Source organism: Papaver somniferum, chromosome 1 (assembly GCF_003573695.1).
Source record: "Papaver somniferum cultivar HN1 chromosome 1, ASM357369v1, whole genome shotgun sequence".
NCBI classification, from domain to species: domain Eukaryota; kingdom Viridiplantae; phylum Streptophyta; class Magnoliopsida; order Ranunculales; family Papaveraceae; genus Papaver; species Papaver somniferum.
The window spans coordinates 155,079,810-155,095,044 of NC_039358.1; the positions used below are offsets into that span (position 1 = coordinate 155,079,810).

General features: G+C 34.4%; 1 protein-coding gene across 1 annotated transcript; it reads left to right on the plus strand.

Annotated features, from left to right (window-relative positions):
* The first annotated feature begins 1,343 nt into the window (after nucleotides 1-1,343).
* Nucleotides 1,344-2,015, plus strand: LOC113352535. Its single transcript, XM_026596349.1, has one exon. The coding sequence runs from the start codon at nucleotides 1,344-1,346 to the stop codon at nucleotides 2,013-2,015; it is 672 nt and encodes a 223-aa protein (XP_026452134.1).
* The last annotated feature ends 13,220 nt before the right edge of the window (nucleotides 2,016-15,235 follow it).

Genomic DNA, 15,235 nt, shown 5'->3' on the forward strand with positions numbered 1-15,235 from the left:
GTTAAGTTTCCAAACTCAGCAGAATTTTTCGGTTCGAAAACTTCCGCCAGTATGCGTACGGGTACGCATAATTAAGGTGACTAGTTTAGGAGTTTGTAATTCCCAAAATTAGAAGATATTTTCGGTTCGAAAACTTCCTCCAGTATGCGTACGGGTACGCATACTTAAGGTGACTAGTTTAGGAGTTTGTAATTCCCAAACCCAGCTGATGTTTTCGGTTCGAAAACTTCTACCAATATGCATACTGGTACGCATACCTATCTTGTCTCCTTCATTAATTTGGTATACACACATATGCATACACTTGGTTCCCGGTTTATGGATGTATACACTAATGTGGGAACACACTATATATGCTTATATCCAAAGATGGTTACATCATCAACTCTTTATTTCAATCATTGAAACATTCTTCTATAATGATAAAAGTCGTTTTCACACATATTAGCATCAAAGAAATTTCCAAGATATTGAAATAATCATTATCGAAACATTCCAAGTCTTACACCAAGTGATTGTCTCACACAAACCATGTAAGATGCTACACGGAAATTTTCTCATGATATAAGATGAACTTGGTCGAAGCGAAAGCTTACCAACACATATTTCGAGAAATATGTAAGCGGGTTATACTCATCTCGAAATCTCAAATGTGTATAAAGAAAACTATATCGTAACACGACTTATGTCTCAATATAGGATATAGAGTAGAAATAGACTTTCCAAGTGATAGATGAGTTTAAGTCTCCACATACCTTTTGTCGATGAAGTTCCACAAGCTCTCCTTAGTAGTTCTTCGTCTTCAAGTGATAAGCGTCGTGAAGTCTAAGCTCAACTACACAAACTATGTCCTAGTCCGAGACATCTATAAATAGGCTAGAAATCAAGAAGATGAAATGGTTTGGTCCCTAACCAAAAACAGCCAATTTACAGTTAACTCAATACACAAGGAAATTCTTTGTCAGAAGAATCAAAGTCTAGCAAGAAAAGAGGAGGAAGCAAAGTTCTGGCTGAGCTTATGGCATGTGCAGATCCCACACAAATGTCAACTTTTCTTATGGAAAGTGGTGGCACATGATATAGTTCCTGTGAATGAGAGACTTGCCAGATATAATCAAAACCAACAAGTGCAATGTCAAAGATGCAATGCTGATGAAGAAAATATCACCCACCTTCTGCTTAAATGCAATTATGCCAGAGATGTTTGAAATGTTGTTGATCCTCAGATTGGTCAAGAAATTGGTAGCATCAATGACATACAACAATGGCTGAGAAGTTGGAACAACTCAGACAACAAAATCTGCTTCAGAAGAAAAACAACAGTTAATCTGATAACTGTTACTATGTGGTTCATCTGGAGATCCATATGTGAGCTCATCTTTAACAATAGCAGATGCTCTAGCACAAGCCTAAAGCACAGGATTCTAACTTATTTGAATGAGAATAAAATTCACATAAATCAGTCTGCAAGTACAGTCCAAGTAGATAGAAGTTTGATAGGAAGAAATGAAGCTAATAGAAATAACAATAGATGGATACCCCCTTCTAGAGGAAAATTAAAAATTAACATTGATGCTTCTATTTTACCTGATCATACTATTGCTGGTATTGCTCTAATCATAAGAGATTTTACTGGGAGGATGGTGGAATCCTGGACGCTGGTAGAAAGAGCCAGACACGTATCTCAATCTGAAGCAGTGGTTAAAGCTTTACAGTGGATTGTCCAGTTGCAGATTCAGAATGTCATAGTGGAGGGAGACAATAAAGAAGTCATAGAAAGTGTTAGTGGTCCTCAGATTACTACCAGATGGGAGGATGCTAATATTGTCAGAGATTCTCAACATCTAGTTAAGTGTTTAGGAAATGTTCAAGTTTGTTTTAGAAATAGGAAATGCAACCAAGTAGCTGATCTACTTGCTAAGTTTGCCAGAAATAACAATTGTACTAGGAAATGGAGTTCTGAACTCCCTTTGTGTGTTGAGTCTAGATTAGAGAGTGAAAGAGGAGTGATGTAATGCCTTTGGCTTGCCTTTGAGCATAATGAAAATCTTTCAAGTTTTTCTTTCAAAAAAAATCAAGACTTATAGTTTTGATCACTAACATTGATAAACATGCTTGAGATAGCAACGCATGCGAGTTCGACCGAGCAATGCTCTAACATGCTTAATTGTTAAATATTTGTGGGGAGTATGGCTGTGGAATTTTAAAGGGGATGCGTGTATATTATTAATCTCCTAGGATGAGCGCTAAGTATTTATTACTATGTGATATCATCTAAATAAGTTTATATGTTATGTAGTATCTCTATCTTCCTTAATACTTGAGATATCTTTTGGTTGTATTCATTATGATCCCGCGATTTTCGTACCTTTGTTAATTTTATTGACAAACATGGGGGGAATCATTTAGTAGTTTGATACTACATACATATGGTTTACGGATCATTATGTAAGGGGGAGTGGATCATTTTAGCAATAGGTTTCACCTATTATGCAAAAGATGTAAGTATTGATTAAGGGGGAGAAACATATCATTGTAGTATTACTTCAGAGTTGAGATACAATTGAACTTTGGAGAGAAGATAATTATACTATGTTTCTGTATAACAACAATTGATAATATTTATTTTCAAAGTTGTTACCGCTATGGAATCGGTTCTTCAACAACAACGACGCTGAGTTAAACACGTTCAGAATCATTGCAACTTGGAACAACGAAGAGTTCAAGGTGAGTTGAAGATCAAGGCATGATGGATCGAGGAGTTTTTCAAAACTTTGTTTTGTCATCCATCTGTATTAATAGTTTTGTCACTAAAATTGACAAAGGGGGAGATTATTAGAGCATTTCTCAGTCGAACTCACAAGTGTTGCTATATCAAGCTTGTTGTCAAAACTATATCCTGATTTCTAGTCTACAATTAGTTAAATCTTGGTCTAGGATAAAGGTAGTTGAGAAACGAACCAGTCATCATTTGCGTTCTACCGTTTAAAGGCGAAGATCAACCTAAACTTTTGGAGAACTTCATCAACAAAAGGTAAGTGAAGATTGAACCACCTATTTCTCAAGTTATATTTACTTTTCTATCCTTGAGACGATTGCCGTATAACTAATTAGACTAGCTTGCATAGACAATAATTTCGAGGCGAGAACTAATTATTTAGTATACGAATTTCTCGAAATATAATGACTAAGCTTAATGAAATTTTTTTCATACTTGATCAAATTTCGGTGGAGAAAAACACCAAATCATGATTCAAGTTTATCATTCAAAAATAGCCTGGAATAGTGATATGTGTCATCGGTGTTATTCAGGAATATTTTGAATCGATTTAGAGAAATATAGAACTACTATATTCGAAATATAAGACAGTGTTATCAGTCTTACAAACTGAGAAAATTGTTATATGTCTGAAGTCGTATTGCATGTACTTGTACACGTATCGGAGTAGCTATATATCGACTTTCAGATTTGTGTGATACGCATACTCGTATGCACATCATTGGAAAATCCGTTTGTTTCGTGATCCAGATAGGTATGCGTATTCGTATGCAAACCATTTTGGAACTGTGGTAAGGGAACCGGGTTAAAGTATTCAAATAGGTATGCGAGACAATACAGTTCTATGTTCTAGAACCAGTTTAGTATCCAAACTGATACATGAACCGAAAAATTTCTGTGAACTCCAGAACCGTTAAAATTCTTAAGTTTGTAAACCGGTACGTGAACAGAAAAAATTATGTCGACTCTGGAACTTTGAGTTGCACCTAAGTTTGCAAACCGGTACGTTAACTGAAAAAGTTCTGTCAACTCCGGAACTCGGTTTTGCTTATAAGTTTGCAACCGGTCCGCTTGATGTGACTCAACCGACTCACAAACGATTCAAGTAATTGTACCTTGTACATTTACCAACTATGTCAATTATGATTCAATTGCAATTAAATTATTTCTATGAGATAATTTGCATTTGATCAATTTTCTAATTAACAATAGACTCATTTGATCACATAATTGTGACTCAATATTAATGTCTTGGTGAACATGCAAATGAGTGTTAAGCTTTCAAAAGTTCAAATCATCTAGCTTCGGCTAACCATGTTGGACATAGTCTTTATACACGGTTTGATTACGGTTTAACTAACTGGAGTGTATACCTTGTTTATGTGAATAAGATGCAAAGCTTTCATCTAATGGTGAATATTGTTTGCTTGGTTCCGAAGCTATCTTAGCTTAAATCTAAAGCAACCTAGGGTTTGAAGTCTATATAAGGGGAACTCTTGGAAACTGGGATCTTTGAATCCTGACACTACTTTTTTGTATCTAGAGTCGTCTTCTCCAGAAACCCTTTTAGGATTTAACGACTATAAAGACTTCATTGGGATTCGTGAAGCCAGGTCCGGTTATCTTTTATCTTGATAACTCGAGTATCCTGATCTTGATTGTTTGTAGAGCTTGCTCCATCAATCAAGATAGATAGTAATCATCAAAGTTCTCTTCGTCTAAGACTTTGTTGATTCCGCAAGTTTTATACTTGTGAGGTAAATAATAATCTAGGTTGCACTTCAGGTTGCATAAGTCCGTATTTTGAGGATAGCCAGACTTCTATCAAGTTGCTATCGATTTACATCACCTGGATTTTTCGTTTGATCCGACCATTCGTTTAGATCGTAATCAGGAAATCAATCATAAGCTTAAACTTTAGGAGGCAGATTTGGTTTAAAGTCTTCAATTGAGTTGAAGCAACTCTTAGTTGGTGTGAGATATTCTAAGGAAATCAATTACGCAGAGTCGTGCTGGGATTAAAGAGGCGTAAGGAGTGCGACTGTACCTGAATCAGTGGGAGACTGAGTTCGAGATCAAATACATTCCAGACTGAAGTTAATTGGCAGTAGGCTAGTGTCTGTAGCGGGTTAATATAGTTTGGTGTTCAATCTGGACTAGGTCCATGGGTTTTTCTGCATTTGTTGTTTCCTCGTTAACAAAATTTCTGGTGTTTGTGTTATTTCTTTTTCCGCATTATATTTTTCTTCTTTATAATTGAAATATCATAGGTTGTGCGTTGATCAATCACTGTAGACAGGTCCGACCTAGTTTGTTGGATAAGACTTGATTGATCCTTGGACATTGGTCTTTGGTACCGTCCAAGAACTCTCTTTGTAGTTAGGTTCACGGATTCAATTCTGCAAGCGTTCTAACAACAAGAGAGAGAGATATAACTCTAGACCCTTTCCTTAATTGAGTTCTAACTCTCGGAGTTGTGTTGAGTTTTTCCATACAGATTGCCTACGAAAAAGTTAGTGGTGTATTAAGGTACCCCAGAGTTTCCAGTATTCCAAGTTAATTTCATTGGCAGTCCATTCATGATAACTTTTGCACAGAAATAGGTAACCCAAATAACCGCAATGAATCTGATATGTTTTGGCGATATGAAATAATAGCCAATGTAGAGGCTACACAAAGGACTGTACGGTCCGATTTTCTTCAATATCCGGTACATGTACCTACTAACAACCGGTTCCAGTTTCGGTTACCTGTCCTTGTACTTGTCCATGTACATGTTGTTAGAGCACTGCTCGGTCGAACTCGCATGCATTTCTATAACAAGCATGTTTGTCAATATTAGTGATCAAAACTATATGTCTTGATTTCTAGTTTACTTATGACTAAGTCTCGGTCTAGGATAGTTAAGTGCAGTTGAGGTCCAGACTCCATGGATATCATCTTACGAAGACGAAGAACTACTCGAGGAATAAGTGGAACTTCATCCGACAAAAAGGCATGTGGAGACTTGAACTTATCTGTCACTCAAAACTCTATTTTATCTCCTACTCTTGAAACAAAGTCGTATAAGTATGATAGTTTTCATACATACACATTTGCTATTTCGAGCCGAGTTTACTCGCGTATCTTTTTCTCAAAATATGTGCTGGTGAGCTTTTTCTTTAACCATTTTCATCTTTACCCGTGACGCAAGTCATGCAGACGTTTCAATCTTGAAAATAGCTTTGATGACGATAGTCGTGAATAACGATTGTTATAACATTATAAAAGAATGTTTCAATGATTGAAATGTAGAGTTGAGATTACCAACTATGTATATAAGCATATATAGTGTGTTCGCACATTAGTGTATAAATCCATGTGCCGGAAACCAAGTGCGTGCATATGTGTGCATGCGGTATTGGTGAAGGAGACAGGCTGAGTACGCGTACCCATACGCGTACCTGCGGAAGTTTTCATACCGAAAATTTCTGCTGAGTTTGTAAGTTTGCAAACTAGTAAACCAGTCACCTTAGGTACGCATACCTGTACGAGTACCCACGGAAGTTTTCGAACCGATAATTTCTGCTGAGTTTGTAAACTCAAATCCGGTAGCTAAGGTACGCATACCCGTACGCGTACCCAAGCTGGTTATTTCTCAAATCGGTTGTTCATGAACTTAAAATAATAAATTATAAGGAATGCAATCTTTGAAAACCGTGGCTATATTGTTCATGAATTGATTCAAGTGAATCAAACCGATTTTGTTTCAATTGTGTCTATGAATAAATACCTAAGCAATTGAACAACTCTTGAACTAGTTCTTATGAGTCATTTGAACTAGTTATGAGAAAGATGAATACGGTTAATATGAAAGTGCTCATATGGCTAACCATTGGTTAACTATTTGTGAACCAACTAAGTGTACACGTTTAGGTACGGTTACTCAATCCTAAATGAATACATTTCATTTGTGTGTGACAAGCTAAGTTTCGATCTAACGGTTGAAAGATATTAGCTTGGTTGAATCAGGTTTTTCATCTAACGGTGATTATTGAATGCTTTGTTACCAAGGTAACCTAGATTGCAAACTATGATTTGAAAATTATATAAAGGAGACATTTAGCAACTGGAAAAACTAATCCCCACACCTCCTGTGTGATACTAGTTGGTTTTGATACAGTCGATTCTCCTTTAACCTTAGGTTTCTTCTCGAGACCATGTAGGTTAACGATTGAAAGACTTCATTGGGATTGTGAAGCCAGACGAAACTACTTTCTTGTAGTTGAGCGATCTGATCTTTCCATTTTCTATCCACAATATCTAGTTTTTCTACCATACGACTTAGATTATTGTGAGGTGATTGATAATACTAGACTGTTCTTCGGGAATATAAGTCCGGGTTATCAATTAGTTCCTGTTCACCTTGATTCATCAAAAGACGGAACAAAACTCATAGGTTTATCTGTGGGAGAAAGATTTATCTATATCGTAGTCTTTTCTGTGTGATACAGATTTTTTTATTGAAGTCTTCGACTTTGGGACGTAGCAACTCTTAGTTGTGGGTGAGATCAGCTAAGGGAATCAAGTGCGTAGTATACTGCTGGGATCAGAGACGTAAGGAGCGCAACTGTACCTTGAATTAGTGTGAGATTGATTAGGGTTCAACTACAGTCCATACCGAAGTTAGTTTGTAGTAGGTTAGTGTCTGTAGCGGCTTAATACAGTGTGGTGTTCAATCTGGACTAGGCCCCTTGGTTTTTCTGCATTTGCGGTTTCCTCGTTAACAAAACTTCTGGTGTCTGTGTTATTTCTATTCCGCATTATATTTTGTTATATAATTGAAATATCACAGGTTCTGCGTTAAGATCAATCAATTAGAATATCCAACCTTTGGTTGTTGATTTACATTGATCGACACTTGGATATTGGTCTTTGGTACCATCCAAGTTTATCTCTCTAGTATTTGATAAAGACTTGCATATCTCCATTTGCTTGAGTAAAGATCAAATCGAGAGATAGAGATATTAACTCCTTGATATACTTTTTATTAAGATTGAGTCTGACTGTCTAGTTGATTCTCTTAAAAGTATAATAGAGTTAGTCCATACAGATTGCTAATCGAAATATTGGGTGAGGTTGTTGTACCCCGCTTTTTCACATGTACATGTACCTGTCCCTGTACTACCGGTCCGATTCTGGTACGGTTTCAGTTTTTTTCCTATGGGAATCATACCCTCGTTTGTTTCTTCTTAAATACCAAAATTCATCAATTGGACCACAATTACACAAAATAATTGATACTGATTTTGTTAATTTCATCTAAATGTGTTTTTAAGTCCAATTTTGAAATTGTAATCATACCGTCAACTTGAATCAGTGTGTTTTAAAGTTACCAACTTAAACATAAACACTAGCAATATCTCTTCTTCATATAGTCTAATTTCTCGAAAACCAGGTATAAGATCAAAACAGAAGTTTCATAGTCTAAATTTAGTCCTCAATCCTCACACATTGTACCGTCAACTTGAATCAGTGTGTTTTAAAGTTACCAACTTAAACATAAACACTAGCAATATCTCTTCTTCATATAGTCTAATTTCTCGAAAACCAGGTATAAGATCAAAACAGAAGTTTCATAGTCTAAATTTAGTCTTCAATCCTCACACATTGTACCTGTACACCAAAATCAATATAATCATGATCCAAACATCAATACAATGAGTACTAGGAAAATATCCATAATCAAATATATCATATAGTCGATGATCCAAACAAATCAAATTCCACCAAGATATATCAAATTTTTACAAAAGACTTAACTTTTTCTTTACAGTCAATAAAACTCAAGAAAACTTAAACTAACTTAAATTCTGCAAGAATCATGCATACCCAGGCATCAAAATAGGCCAGGATTAAACAAAATAAAATGATGAGTTTATAAAAACCATCTACGTTTTTATGGGAAACACCGTTCACCTTAGTCAACATCAAAACTATCTACGTTTTCTTTATATCTATCTTCTTAATCTATTCATGTGATTTGTTGATTCCGGATATTGATGTCCATAGTGCGACTATCTGAGTAGAGCTCTGTCACTTATATATGAATTTTAGTATGTGAGTGCAAACTCGTGTACAACAATTGGAATTTCGCATCAGGGTACTTTCTCCTGTAGTCAATGAGAGTATGTCAACCAAGGAGGTTATTTAGTGCCTTCCAAGGTTCTGCGTAGATAGATAGGGTCTGGAGTAAAGGTTTTGTGGGTATATCTCTAGTAAACCCTCCCGAGACTATAACTCGGCCACTAGGGCCACCTAGGGGTTCAAAGACTTTTTTCATACACTAAGTGCAATTGCGATGCCTGCGACAACGAGTTAGGATTTTATTTTGTAGATTAGATTCACTCGAGGACGAGCAAATTAGTTTGGGGGTATTTGATAGACGCATTTATGTGTTTATTTTGATCTCAATTGTATATAATGTTAGTGCTCGATTTTGTATTTATTATCACTTTTTGTGTCTTTGTAGGTGTTTTTGGAGAAATAAGCTTTTGTGGAAAAATTAGCTCGAAAAGTTGTATTTGCACTCCCCAGTAGGAATTATTAAAAACACTCAAAGGACGCGTTAAAGGCACCCCGGAAATATGTTGGAGGCACCTCAAAAAGTTGATAGAAGACACCCGTGGACAAGTGCTAAAGGGACCCCATTTTTGGCTAAGGGGTACTCCAATGATAAGGGCCATCCATTGCTATTCGCACCCCTGCTCTGGTTAGGGGGATCTCTTCTTCCCCACGTATAAACAGTTTTTGGCGGGAAAAATATTGTTAACTGCGCAAGTACCTGGAATTGGTTCGGGTTCGATTCTTTGATGTTTTCTTGCGAAAATTATTTGGGAATATCATTTTCAGCTAAAACAGGAAAGGTAATAGGTTTGAAATCGAGAAATAAGGATTTTACACGGATATGCTATAAAACAGGGAAGTTCGAGTATTTGATGCTCTATGGATGGAAGTTACGTGGGAGATATTCTCGAGAATTTGATCAAAACAAGGAAGTGGAGATAAACAAGGGAAGTACGGTGCTTATATTTGAAATAATAAGAGAGTTTCTCCGGTTAGAAATAAAACATGAACGTGGGTGTTTCGGGTTTTCTTTATCTTGATTTGGAGAATATTTGGAAGATTATGTAAAGATTGGGAGATGATATGAACCCTCATATTGATTTTATACTCTGAATAGAGCTTGAATAACTGCATAAGACGCTAAGGAGAAAACAAAGAAAGAAAAAAATCCCGTTACTTTAGGGGCAAGAGAAAAAGAGTTTTCATCGAGATTTTTGGCCATGTGTGCATATATATAGATTGGTTCGAGTTCCATAGGTGGTGTCGAGAGTTAGGGGAGGCTAGGGAGCGAGAAATAGGGTTGCAGAGCAAATTTTTTTGCTGCTGCCATTGAAGAGAAGAATGAAGAAGCTGAAGAACAAAAGACTGAAGAAGTCGGTCGCGGAAAGAAGAAAAGTCGCAGAAACTGTTATTCTGCATCCGTGGTTGCAACAAACCTCTGGTGACTAGTGTTAAGCTTTAGTGACTATTCCATTGTAACAGTGACTTCTGTAACAACATTACAGCGTTGCAAATCTCTGTGTTATACAATTTCTTCAATAAACACCTTTTTGAGCCATGTTTCTATCTTTTGAGTGTGTTTTGGGCATGATGAGCTAAACCCCAAGACTGGGACAACAGAGGGAGCTGGATTTCGTCCTTGTGGCAATGAAATTAATTCTTTATTTACTTTTTGCATGGATTTTTATTGATTTATGATTCTACTAATTATTTGTGACTTTATTTGATGATGCGTGCTTAGTTCTAGGTAATTTTGATGCTTCATGCTTACAATATACAACTAATGTTGTTGGAATCAATTGACGAATTATTCCTGCACAACAAATAAAATCAGATACGAAACAAACAACGTTATGGCTAAGTCGAGGACTAGGTCGCTATCTTTAAGACGTTTCGCGGATCTGCCCAAGATTGTGCAAGCAGTTCTTCAATGGCGCGTTGTCCCCAGGATAAAACCGCCGAGATCAATCTCTTACACAATCACTCTTGCACGGTGAGAGGATTTGAAACTTCTACACTTCATTCTTGCTCAGAAACTCATTTAGAAAAATAAGAGATGTTCACTCACTTATTTTTCTTTCTCTAAAATTCATTTCTTATGTAAACTCAAGTCATAAAAAATAAAAACTCTCTCACTAAAAAAAGATTTCAACAACTCTCCAAGTTCTTTTTAACACCGAAACATAAAAGACAAATCTTTCTCTTATTATTTTTCGAACCAAAATTCTGATTTATAGTCAAGAGTTTCAAAACAATTAAATGTTCATGAAAATGTTATTATGGTTGAGTTAACACCATTAAAAACCACAAAATGAAACTCTCAAAGTTATAATGGTGTAGTTAACACCATTAAAACTAAAAATATGAAACGGTCAAATTAATTATAACAAAAATTAATTTCTTTCAATAAAGGCTATAAAAACATATTGATTGGGAATAAATTTCTGTTTTGAAAATATATTCCCAACAATCCCCCACTTACATTTTTAAAACATTGAGCAAGAACGTACAGAGTTGTGCATAAGCAAATGTGTCTCGCGACTTGAACCTTTACGTAGTGTTAATAGGCTCTCTTAAAATATGACTATAGAGTGAAGATAAGTCTTGAACTCTATGAGATAAAAAGATTACTCAACACACACGACTATACTAGTGTAAAGTCTAAATCCAGCACATTACGACCCTGCGCTTGTATCCCAGTTTAATGAATGATCTAGAGAACTGCTCATATTCTCATAGAAAGCGGCCACATTTTTACATTCATATAGGTGAGTCTATCAAGAGTACTCCTGAATGTACCCCACACTAAATAGAGATATAAACATCATTAAGAGTTTAAAAGTTAAAAATTAAAAGTAAACTCAACCTTACTCGCTTCAGGATATCATGTCGTGGGATGAATTCTTCAAAAGAATGATTCTTGTATCTCCATATCACCTATGACTTCGTCTAGTCCCTTTGAACCTATTTCTAGGTTGGGTATCCATCACAGATGACTCAATCTCAATGGGCCTCAACCTCATCCCTAAGATGTATTCACACCTTATTATTAATCCTTTCGTCAAAGGATTAACGAATACTCTTTTCAGACACTATATAATCCATATTCTCATAAAATCAACTCTTATAGTTTTCGTTACGTTCTCAATTCATGTAATAGCCGCGGTACTATCACATTGGATTAATATGTTTGTTCCTCTATCTTTTAGATGATCGAATCTCTTCATCCCTTAAAGGATTCAACTGAAAGGATGTCCAATCAGCTTCGCAATATCTTTAAAGAATTGCGGTAACCATTTAGATAGTGTATTTCTAGGCGTAAGATGTGTTTGAAACACCTCATAACCTTCTCAATATTTTACCAATTTTCCATACTAGTATTGGTAAATCTGAATATAAAACCCCCACTATGGAAGCAATATATTAGACCTCCACTACAAAAAATACTTATATATATATAGTCAATCACGTAGCAAAGAAGCATACTAAGCTACCATACTCATGTCTAGTGCAATCACACACAATCTCAAAAGCATTAGCACTTAACCAAATGAGTGAAAACTAATTTACAGTCAGACTATATATATTTCTATCTCTTTTAAAATTCTATTTTTATTGAAATGAAATAGATCCAAAGAAATAAAAAATTCATTTCGAAAAACATACACCATCTTCACTCAAGTCTTTCATGTCAAATAGTAAACTAAGCATGTTCTCAATTTCATTTTCATCCTATAAGTTAGAATAAAAATCAAAAAATCACTTATGCATACAAGAAAAAGAGTATTGTGCATTTCACTTTAATCAATTCTGAAACCATTCGTCCTTTTTTTTTAATTGTTTTAAAGTTGTTTTCAGAATATAAATGATAACTTATATTTAACTTATATGCTTTCTTTTATTGTAGAAACTACACAGTTTTCTATTCTTGGTTTACATAGATTCTCATCTTTTACTTACATATTTCTACTATGACTGTAACAAATCATACATCGTAGAAGCATCATCAATAAAACAAGCATGTAAGTTAATTTAGCGACATGAATGCAAGTGTCAACAATTTTCTGTTTGCTTGTCTAAAGATAATAAGTTCACGAATTTATTTTTCAAAAGATTAAAATGAATGAACAAAGTTACCTTTTATGATAAGTTATCTTCCAAATTATAAGCAACAAAATATCCTTGACTACATTTTAGTCTCACTATAAATATGCTTTTCTAGGTTCATTCTTAGTGAATTACTTGTCACCTTCATTTTTTCAGTTCCTCTAATTCAAGTCAAAGTTTGTAAAACATAGGTTATGGAACCCCCACTATTTTTCTGACTCAAACAAGAATTTCAAAACAATATCAAAGACTCCAAAAATTGTGAAAAACTAATGAACCAATGATTTAAATCCAAAGCGTTTTACACAAGATAGCTGATAAAAATTCAAACAATTTTCGTGAAGACAACATCACCTAGTTAACTAATCAAAGTATCATATTTGATATCAATACAATCCACTCAAAGCATTACACATGTTTTTATAAAATTCTCCAACATTTTATTTTATTTCAACCTTATGCAACTCGCGTTAGATTTGAAAGGGTACATGCTTTTGTGAGTTAGGTAAGATTACATACATTTTATTCAAAAATTCACCAAGTTTATAAGAAAATATAACATGTTCATATTCATCACTAACTCACTTATTTCTTAAAAAGCATGACAAAATCTCATATTTCAAATATTCAAAATTCAATTTATGTTATGATAAAATTGCAATATTATGCTCAAACATTTTATCCATAATATATCATTTGTAGTATTGCATTGATCAAACTCAACAAATTTCTAATCTCAATCTTGTAAATAACAAGATAGGCGGAAACTATAATTCTTTCTCATTTCGGAAGTATGAACATCTTTAACAAGATTGTTCTACCCAAAGTAAACTTTGAGATCGTAGCAATACCGAAAATCCTAGTGATGTGAGTATATCTCAACACCACTTTCTTTCAAACGATTTGGTTCAACTTTTGAAACCATAACCTATCAAAACAAACATGGTGTAAAGCACCAATATATACCAACCTCTCACCGTATCCACAATTTACATTAACTTAGCTTGAAAAGCATTGTTAATAACATTTGATATCCTTACAATGTCGTGCAAGAATAACAAATAAATTCATAATCAATATTATGTTCATTTATTGGTGAGAGTTGATATTCACATTAGTTTTGACTAGGTTTCCAATTATTTCGGTTTTGGGTTCGTATAAAATTCCATCTCATAAGTTCCAAACTTATATGAGTCACATGTTTATTGTCATACACAATAATTATCAATATCTTGTTTCCCTAAGATTTATTCTAAGATTGAACAATCAATTTATTCAATTTAGAATGTCATTATTTGATCACTACAATAACTACAAATAGTTCATCAAACATACCTCAATTGCTTTTAAAGCTCAATTGGTTGTAAACCATTGTCCATTCTTTGCGCACCAACAAAGAAATCAGCAACCCCATTGCTCCACACATCGATTAATCTCCCGTAATTTTTTATTTCATTAGAAAATAAAATTTCCTCAAGTAAGTAAATTTTCACCTGTCACAATCATGTACATGTGAGCATTTGAAACCAAAAAAAAATAAAAATATGTAAGGTATGCACTTACATAATTACTTGAAAATCAAACAAAACATAGCACTCCATGTTTCTCTTAAGTTTCAAACAAAGATTCAAAGTTATATAGTTATAACATATAGTTATAACTTTTTACTAAGCATATTATCAAACACATGTGGTGCATTAGCTTGATCTCTAACAATGATCTTCTTTTTCATTTCCAAAACAAGAGTATGAAGTAATCAAAATCAAAATCAAAACATGAATTTTAATATAATTTATTACATCTCAATGTTTAATCTCGAATGTCAAGTATCATCTCCTATTTTGGACAAACGTACACAACGATTTTGAAATCACCACATCTCTCAATCTAAAAATCCAAACAGGATTCAATATGGGTTTCCAAGATAAGTTCATGATTTAAAAGTTTCATGTTTTACATAAACCCAAAATATCAGCACAGAGATCAGAAAAACTAAATTAATTAATACTAAATTTCTAATCGTTAGAAATTTTTAACAACATTATTCAGCTTCGTAAAATACTCTAAAAATACTTTTCGGACTCAAAAAATTATGAAATTTTACAGGGATGATCCCCATGATGTCTCATATACCATTAGTGGAAAATGGATTTTTAACCACTTTCAGGGTTTTAAAAAAACAACTTCCTTGGACTTGTGGTAATTATACGTGCTGTCAAACACAGTGATAACTTTAATAAAAAT

Bases quoted from the DNA above. Each gene is read 5' to 3' on its own strand.
- LOC113352535 (XM_026596349.1), top strand. From the start codon at position 1,344: ATGTGGTTCATCTGGAGATCCATATGTGAGCTCATCTTTAACAATAGC.